General features: G+C 36.6%; 2 protein-coding genes across 2 annotated transcripts; both read left to right on the top strand.

Moving 5' to 3' along the window:
• The first annotated feature begins 230 nt into the window (after positions 1-230).
• On the top strand, positions 231-5,502 carry LOC18111089 (calmodulin-binding receptor-like cytoplasmic kinase 3). Its single transcript, XM_024590270.2, has 7 exons — positions 231-1,338; positions 1,484-1,732; positions 1,959-2,221; positions 2,303-2,468; positions 2,549-2,638; positions 3,538-3,836; positions 5,127-5,502. Exons 1-7 carry the CDS (start codon positions 1,074-1,076, stop codon positions 5,334-5,336), a joined length of 1,542 nt encoding a protein of 513 aa, XP_024446038.2. The 5' UTR covers positions 231-1,073; the 3' UTR covers positions 5,337-5,502.
• A 1,564-nt stretch (positions 5,503-7,066) lies between these two features.
• On the top strand, positions 7,067-7,706 carry LOC18111088 (B3 domain-containing protein At4g01580). Its single transcript, XM_052448875.1, has 2 exons — positions 7,067-7,168; positions 7,389-7,706. Exons 1-2 carry the CDS (start codon positions 7,067-7,069, stop codon positions 7,704-7,706), a joined length of 420 nt encoding a protein of 139 aa, XP_052304835.1.
• The last annotated feature ends 1,790 nt before the right edge of the window (positions 7,707-9,496 follow it).

The following is a 9,496-nucleotide window of genomic DNA, read 5'->3' as shown; positions in this document are numbered from 1 at the left end:
TGTTTTCTTGTCCAGAACAATAATCATAACAAAGACCGGTCAGTTAAGTATCGTTTCGCATTGACATTACAAAATTTCTGATTTTTTTAATTTTAAATTAATATTTTTTAATTATTTTAACATATTAATATTAAAAATAAATAAAAAATATTATTTTAATTTATTTTAAAAAGATATCTATCAACTCCCGATGTTAATCTATTGCTTTTTTTTATATTAATTGTACTTTGATTTTTATTACTTTCCTCTGCCAGCACAGCCATCTCTCTCTCTTTTTTAACGCTGTTTCTGCTCTTTGTTGTGGTTGTTACTTTTCTTGGCGGTCAGGAGTGAAACAAGTTAAACTACTTTGGCATGTTGTGTTTTTAGCGTTGGGTTGTGAAGTTTGGCTGTTTTTACATCTGGGTTTGATTCAGTTAATCAAGAGAATTTGGTTCCACTTTGAGGTTTTTGCCATATTTTGGAAAGCTGGGGTTTTGATCAATAACTGTTGTAGCAACTGGGGCTTGAATATTTGTTGGTTCGGTGATCAGTTTGTGAAGAACTTTGATTGGATTTTGTGGCTGTTGCTAGGGATTGAACTTGTCTGTTGTTTAGAACAAATTTGGAAGGGTTGGAAAGTTTTTTTTTTCCTTTTTTTTTTTCAATTTGGTGAACTTGGTCTTGGAGACAATATTTGGATTTTGTGGCAACAGGGAGAAGTTGAACTTGCCTGTTTAAGCAGTTCGAATTCTTGAACTGGAAGTTTCAGTTAACTTTGTTATCTGGACTGCTGTCTTCTGTGGATTTGGTGGGTGAGATTTGAGCAATTCAGCTGAGTCTCATCGTGATAGTCAATAATTGGGTTAGCTGGAACTTGCGAGTTGCGAGCATAGAGATTAGTGGGTTTTAAACATCAAGTTGCTTTTGTGTTTCTGTTTTCTAGTGTTGGATGCTCTGGGTATGAAAGCGTGAGCTATATTAGTTGAATTTCTGCAGTTTTGTGTATATTCTGCAGTTCTGCAGAATAAAGACATGTTTTCATCATTTTTAAATTCCCAAAGATTGAAACGGAGCACAATTTTTCTTTGAGGATGGCTATGAATGCATTGATTCTATTGTTATTGGTGCAATTTCCGATTATACTGGCCTCAAGGTTTTCTATACATTCAAAGGTTTGTGGTTCTGATCATATAGCCTATTCAAATTTTCACGGTCATGAATTGTTTTACATTAATGGGGAGCTCAAAGACAAAGAATCATTTTGCAAGGCCTTCCATTTCCTCGATGTAAATGCTTGTATCTTTGAGAACTACCTTGGGAGTAGCTCCAGTGGATTGGACCCGGACCTTTCTTTAGGTATGCGCTGATCTAAGATTCATGTTTAGGTTTCTGATTTAAAAGTCGAGTGATTCATTGTTGTAAGCTTGTACCTCGTTTAAATTAGCCAATATTCAATTCCCAACAATCAACATAAGTTCCTCATTTACTGTTGTTTTGGCAGCTGGCTTTCCTCTGAAGCGAGAAAGAAATCTTCTGCAAAAGGAGGGTAGAGAAGAATCCACAAGTCATGATCCTAGTCAGGATACTCCAAAAGAGAAGAAGGATGATCCAGCAACTCTTTCAACTCCCTATAAAGCTGGGTTAGCAGTGGCAGGAGTTGTTGTTATGTGTTGTGGTTTTCTCTGCCCGTGTCTATATAAGAAAAGGAAACCAGCCACGCACACTGTTCTTGAAAAGGATCCAAACTCACGTGAGTCTAAAATGATCTTATCTGTATCTCAAATATTTGAAGTTTAAGGACATCATTAAGTTATAACTTGTGAGTTCACCAAATAGATATATACAGTTTTATGATTAGGGAGATCATTAGCAACTTTGTATTAATAATTTTGCTATGTTGCTACTTTGTATTCATCTGATTTCTTTACCATTTCTCGATGATTTAATTGACAATTCAATCAATTATGGTCTTGCAGTGGATTCAGTACCCTCGTTCAATGCGAATCCTGCTTCTGAAAAAGTGCTGTCCACTCCACATCGGGTGCCACCTAGTCCTTCTAGATTCTCTCCATCTCCAAAACTCAGTAGATTAGGATCAGTTCATCTCAATCTGAGTCAGGTTGCTAGAGCCACACGTAATTTTTCTCCATCACTTCAGATAGGCGAAGGAGGCTTTGGAATTGTCTACAAGGCCCAACTAGACAACGGTCAGTTGGTTGCCATAAAACGAGCAAAGAAGGTAAGCCGCAATACCCTTCATGATGATTGCGCCATTGTTTCACATTTTCCTACCGTTGGTTGATGTGAAAACATTATGCAGGAATACTTTGTGAACTTACAAACTGAATTCAGCAGTGAAGTTGAACTTCTGGCCAAAATTGATCATCGGAATCTGGTGAAGTTGCTTGGTTATGTTGATAAAGGAGATGAACGCCTTATTATTACAGAGTATGTGCCCAATGGTACTCTCAGAGAACATCTGGATGGTAAGCATATGCAATTATAAGAGAGGTAAAGTTCCAATCAACAACAACCTTTATTCTAATAGTTCTGCAATTCCCTGCAGTTCTGCATGGCAAAATCCTGGATTTCAACCAGCGGCTTGAAATATCCATTGATGTTGCTCATGGATTAACTTATCTCCATCTATATGCAGGTTAGAAATCTGTCAGTTGGTTATATTATTTCTGAGAAATTTCATGCATTGAAATGCCAATTCAACTTGAATTATGACCTTCCAAGAAAGCAAAGAAGAGCACTTAAAATATATTACTGTATATGGTTGGGTTTTGCACACGTACTGGTGGCAATAATATTTTTAGGAGAATTGATTAGATTTAACAAGCTATATGTTCAAAGCTTCATAAGCCTCCTAATAATTTTAGATGATTAGAATTTGTTTGCGCACCAACCATGGGAGATTTAGTCTGCAAGTATTTAGCATAAAAAACTTCATTCATTTTGTTTCCTTAACTAAACACTCCCACCTCTGGTACCAGACACATAAAACCCAGTATATTCTCTTATTTTGTTGTTTCCTCAGTTTGAGAACATGTCCTGGTCAGAGAAGTCACCAGAAGGTCATCTCATCCATTCTAATATCATGGGTGACCAGTGTCCTTTATTCTCTCCCTTCCTCTGGAATATTGATGGAAAGTAATGAAGATGGAATTACCTAACTGTCAATCTAAGTTTCCAACAAAAGAAGTTTATCATATCAAAATGCTGCCGATCATTATCACGCTCTTGGTCACTCACCTCTTTTGATTCAACACCTATCCCAAGATCCTAGTTTTTGTTTTTGACAATTGCATTTCTCACCAATTATCATCTCATTACGAGGAAATAAATCTCTGAACCATATATTGGAAAGCTATAGTTTCAAGAAGACTGCGGAAAATATCTAAATTCTCAAAGTTGGTGCTTGATATCACCCAATTGCTACCCTGTGATCTCACAGAGAGCTCTTTTGGGTCTGGATATTTCTTTGCATGTACTCTTCATTGTATAATAGTCATCTAATTAATTTCTTTTATGTTGCTTATCTCACAACAGAGAAGCAAATAATTCATCGAGACGTGAAGTCATCCAACATTCTTTTGACAGAGAGCATGAGAGCCAAAGTGGCAGACTTTGGATTTGCTAGGATGGGTCCAGTAGACTCTGATCAAACTCATATCTCAACCAAAGTGAAGGGGACAATGGGTTACCTAGACCCTGAATATATGAAGACCTATCAACTTACCCCCAAGAGTGATGTGTACTCATTTGGGATTTTACTTCTGGAAATCCTGACAGGACGGCGCCCTGTGGAGATGAAGAAACCTGCTGATGAGCGGGTGACACTTAGATGGGTAAGCTTTACATCTTGTAAATTGATAATGTTTATTTGATGGTTACTATTGCACTTATTAAGTGTGTCAGGACAGAACATGTACAATTACCACACCCAGGATAAAAATCATGTTCCTCATAGAACAGAGCCTTTGGTAAATGAGCATGGATGATGATAGTAGTGACCTCCACCACTGTAAATGAGATGGTCAAAATTTTGTGTGGCTAGAAGCCAATTTTAGTCAGGTCCAGCCTCTGGTACATGCTTTTCAAAAGCAACTAGAAGTGTTAAATCAGGCTTCAAGAAGACCTCGTCCTGCCCAACTTAAGCAATAGCTCTCATTGAGAGTTACGCTGGACCCCATTCTCAGCCTGTCTAATCTCTAATGTTTTGGCTTCCTTTGTGCCGATCAACGAACATAATGTGGTTGTCTAATTTTATTTTGTCACTGGGGATTTCTAAACTGTAGTTTATGTGTTGTTCCTCACAAAGTTGTTATGCTAACATTGAGTGTTGAGCCTGCAAGATGAATTGCTTCTTGTTTATATTGGATAGCTAGTTAACAAGCAATACCAACGCAAAAGATCAGTTAGACTCCCAGACTACGTTCTAGCAGAACTGAGAGTTCTAGTTTGCTGCCTGGGAGTTTCTTAAGATAGACCCCTTTTTATATCTGTGGACATAGTATATCTAACCACATCAGAGTATTTCCTTGAAAACCTTTGTATATTTTTCAAAACAGCATGTTGTCTCTTTTTCTTAGAGCATTACTGCTTCTTAGGGGGCGTTTCTTAGGGGGCGTTTGTTTTGCGTAGAATATTTTACGGATGGAAAATCTCTTGCATGAAAATGTTTTCCCATAAAATATCATGTGAAATTTTTTTATGATGTTTAATAAGTAATGATGTGAAAAGTACAAATATAGTTGAATAATGATAATGTGTTACGGTTATGATGTGGTGGTGGTTGTGATAGTAGTGATGATATGGGTTGGGGTGGGGATTATTATTCGTAAAATATTCTATAAAACTTCATGAATATTTTTTAACAAATAAACTAAGTTTAAAAGTTGATTGCAAAATATTTGAAGTTGATTAGTTTTTTTGAAATATTTTATGAGAAACAAAACATAAGAAAACATTTTCATGTAAAGTATTTTATGCAAAACAAATGCCCTCAAATTGAATATTTTGTTCTTGTTGGTGTAATTCGCTAGTTGAATTTCTCAAAACCTGAATGCAGCTACCGTTCTGTACAATATCATCTGTGAACTTACCAGATCATTCATTTCATGTGGTAATTTGTGCAGGTCTTTAGGAAGTACGAGGAAGGAAATGTAGTGGACATGGCGGACCCGCTTATGGAAGAAGTGGTGGACGCAGAGATACTATCCAAAATGTTTGCCTTAGCAATCCAGTGTGCAGCACCCATTCGCACCGAACGACCGGACATGAAAGTAGTAGTTGAGCAGTTGTGGGGAATAAGATCTGACTACCTGAAAGGTGTAAAGAAAGGGTAACAGCAGCGCAAAACTTAAGTGGTCTTCTAGCCGTCTTACAATTCCTTTCTGTTCTTTTTTTACTTCTTTTTTTAGCCTACCTGTAAACAAATTGTGTTTTTAACTTTGAGACAGGTTACTTCCATCTCCACTCTGATGCTCATCATTTTAAGGAAGCATTTCAAAATGTGTTGTTCACCTAGTTAGAGAGTGATCCTGTTATGACAAACATAAACCAAGTCCAGTCCTAAAATGTCACCATGAGAGAAGGTAATTGTTGAGTTAGTCTTGCCTATTATCAACCACTTGACTAAGGATTTATTTAAAAAGAAACTCAATGCTTGATTCATCCTCGGTTCATATGTTAATAAGCTTTGTTACTTGTAAGTAGAAAAACAAAATCCCTCCGAAGGGCATCGATCATTATCCATTAAGCTGTAAAGGACATTTTTCACCAAATCATTCACTGAACTGCCCTATAAGATTTTAGATAAAGAGTGGCATGAGGATTCCTAGCAAGGTTGCAGACCCTGTATATGTTCTGGCAGGAAATCATGCCTTGTAAGTTGTCTGTGTATTGGGAACGAATTATATGCATAGGGCAGACTAGACTATTAAGACATGGGGAAAAAAGAGCCATTGTGATATATAAAAAGACGATACAAGGCAAAGGCTACCAAATAACCACAGCATAGAAAAACCAGGAGGCTTACCAAAAACTAGGTATTCTATAATGCGAGATTGGATACAATACAAGCATGATGAAAATGAGGAATCAACTGTGGCTGTAACAAGAAGAGAGTTGCAAAGATAGAGGCAAAAGGCATGAATGTATGGCATGATCTCTCAATTCCTAGTCAATCCACCTTCTCAGAACCCCATTTTCTCATTACCGATCTTCGACATTTATTATGTAAACAAAATGGAGAATCAAAACCAAAGCTCACAATTGGGCTTGCCACATAATCATTTAAGACAAGGGAATGATATCAAGATGATTGGATGGTTGTAGACTTTCTATTTTACCCTACTAGACTCCATGATTAACAATTTCTGATGAAAATCCCAGTGCAATTGTACTGTTATTTACTCGGTTTCCAGCCATGATGAAATAGTAACTCAAAGAGATGTACATTTGCTGCAAGGTTACACACAATTGTAGACGAATCATAAACATTTGAACAAGGCCCTTTACTGTTTCATGTACTGAAACATATGACCTTAGCACATGCATGCATACAGACGTAGACATGCTAGTTAATAAAGTATTGTCCCACTGCAAGACAATTTCTTTTTCAGCTGAAGGAACAGCAGGACTGATCTCTACCAACCCACAAACAGGAAATTAAAGGAGACAGTAAAGGGAATTAGTAGTTCACGAATAAATATTGAAAGTACTATCTTGGCATGCCAAATTGTCAACTTTACCTTTCATTGGACTCCTAACAAGTTGTACTTTTATGCAAAACCTGCAGAAATGCAGTTTTTCTACTTTATTGCAGTAGTTCTTCTGACATGTAAAAGAGAGGAGAACCTTAACGAGAAAGAGGAAAGACTCGCATGTTCACTTGCTTCTGTCCTGCAATTCAAGACCAAGTACTGTGAACTAAAAGACAATGCCTTGTTTTCTTCAAAATGAAGAGGATTGCTTGCTCTTGATCTTTTGAACCCCCCAAAGACCCCAGCTCTTCAACTACTTCAGTCCACTTACCATAAGCCCTGATCACTTTGCATTTTGGAGCTGTTAAAACATGGGGTTTAGCAGAGAGAGAGAGAGGGATGGCTCATTGTTTAAACCCGGAGAATACCGGTTCATCAAGCGAATCCATGATGACATTCCTGAAAACAAGCCTGTAAGTATTCTTTAATAGATGTTTTTTCCTGTACAAGCACAAAATGAAGTTCAACATGAAATATTTTATCGTTTATTTATGTTCATTGTCAGTGGATTCCAAGAAAGTTCCTGAGAAAAATTGGAAATGTTTTGTCAAAGTCAGCAAAACTTGAGGATCCAAATGGGACATATGGAGAATAGAGTTGTTGAAGTCTGCTGATGGTATGGTTAGGTTTCAGAAAGGCTGGCAAGATTTTGCAGATTTTTACTCTCTTAAGAAAGGAGATTTGCTAGTTTTTGAATACAAGGGAAATTCCAGGTTCTCTGTATCCATATACAAGGAAATGGACTACCCAGCTGGTAGTATTGATTCAGTAAGCAGTAACCAATTTGGACACTTTGAGGAAGACATGGAAGATGAAGATTATCTAGAATTCTTGGCTAAACTGCCAAAACAAAAACCAGAAGTGTCCTATTCATTTTCCAAGCCTGCTTCTGATTCACCTAGCTGTATGATCATAAAGAGCGGAAGATCCAGGAAAAGGCTAAAATCTTAAGCAAGAAAATCCAAAGGTAGGTAAATTACACAAAAAAATAAGATCATTTCACATTTTTTGTTCTGTTTTAAGGTTTTTTTTTTAGTGTATGTCTGTGTTCATTGTTGACTGCATTAATCTTATTTAACTGAATATCAAGATGGTGACGCATGACCTACTGAGGTCAAGTTAGCTGTTTCTATTTTCCAAAAGATTTGAGTATGGAAGTTGTCTCTGATCATCAACTATGTTAGTTATGAATCTCTTAAAGCTTCTCTTGTCTGTAGCTCAATTATTCATATCAGGTTTTAAAAAAAAGCATCAGTTGAATATGATTCAACTGGAAATAATGAAACTAGATTTTATATCCAGTGGCTATTTTACAGCAAAGGGTTTCATGAAATATTATGTTTCTTTCACATATGTTGGACAGTTATCATGAATTACCATGTTGAACTTTGAGTCCACCAACACCTCACATAGAACCAGAATGCATCACACTTAAGTTGTTATCTATATAGAAGAATTTTCGTGGCTGTGTTTTGATTGTGCCCTTGACATTGTTTCAATTAGCTGGACTTGGAATGGTACTCAGGTTTCAATCTTTTGCAGAAAAATCTCTGTAGCTTCAGAAAGAAAGTTATTAACTAACAAATTTTTGCTCTTCAGGTCGGAGATAGATCACAGCATAGATAGTCTGTCGTTGTCGGTCCTTCTGCGTTTGCTATCACTAAAAGATGGAGATGTTTTAATCCTGCATTTTATTTCTGTAAACCCTTTAGCAGTAGTATCTCCTGTTTCTGTGAAAACGCTTAGCTCCTTCAGAATCTTAATTGTAGTTGAGAATGTTAAGATAGTACTAATTTCAACTCTGGGGTTTTTCTATTTAGTCAGATTAATACTCCTTTATATGTTGAATGTGTTAGAATTTTGAAGTGACAATCTCATGCCACATTGGATCAAATGTCTAAGCTATGCCTGGTTTTTATTATTTCTGTTCTACCAGTTATCTAAGCTTTAGACATGCATTTAAATGCTTTTTGCAAGAGAGCAAGCTCTGTACTGATTTAGTTGCTTGATGTTCAGATCTTAGGCAAAGGTATAATATGCATATAACCACAATTTACACCAAAAGCAAAACATTGAACGAAGTGGCAAGTGGCAACCTTCTCATTGCATTATTATTCATAGATAAACTTCAACATTTGCGCTAGTTAGACTGCAATGATGAAGGCAGTAACGCAGAAAATACCTACTTTCTAGTTCTTTCTCTGCCAAAAACAGATTTTGAGCCCAGCAGCTTCAAATTTCTACATGAAGTGTAAAGAAAGGCTTTAAAGTGAGGGAGATTCTGACACAAGGAGAAATGATTTTGTACTCATAGTATCCATATAAATAGTCTGTAAAATTTGTCCAGACAGGGCCGTACCTAACACCTTCAATTCTGAACAACAAAATACAAAAGCCCTCATGAGCTTGCCATGGTCCTCTAGCTCAATGCCACACATGCCCCTTTATGAAAGATTCCAGGTGATGCTGAATAGGTGAATGGCAAGTAGGTTTAGAGCTATTACGGACTGGTATTTGCAGTTAAAAGGTATACTGGAGAAAGAAACTAAACCAATGATGAACCTTCACATGAATCATATCTCCCTAATCATCTGTTGTCCTAACTATACAGAATTTCCGATCTAAAGACGATTTTAGACCTTGCTGATGAATAAAACAAGGTTTTGACTCAATTAAAATTAGGAAAATTTTCCCCTAGCATTTGTCGAAAATGTACTCGTGAGTTTTGAAAAATCACAATT

This window comes from Populus trichocarpa, chromosome 18, assembly GCF_000002775.5.
Source record: "Populus trichocarpa isolate Nisqually-1 chromosome 18, P.trichocarpa_v4.1, whole genome shotgun sequence".
Taxonomy (NCBI): domain Eukaryota; kingdom Viridiplantae; phylum Streptophyta; class Magnoliopsida; order Malpighiales; family Salicaceae; genus Populus; species Populus trichocarpa.
Note: the sequence above shows the minus strand (reverse complement) of the source record. Positions and strands in the feature narration are given on the sequence as shown.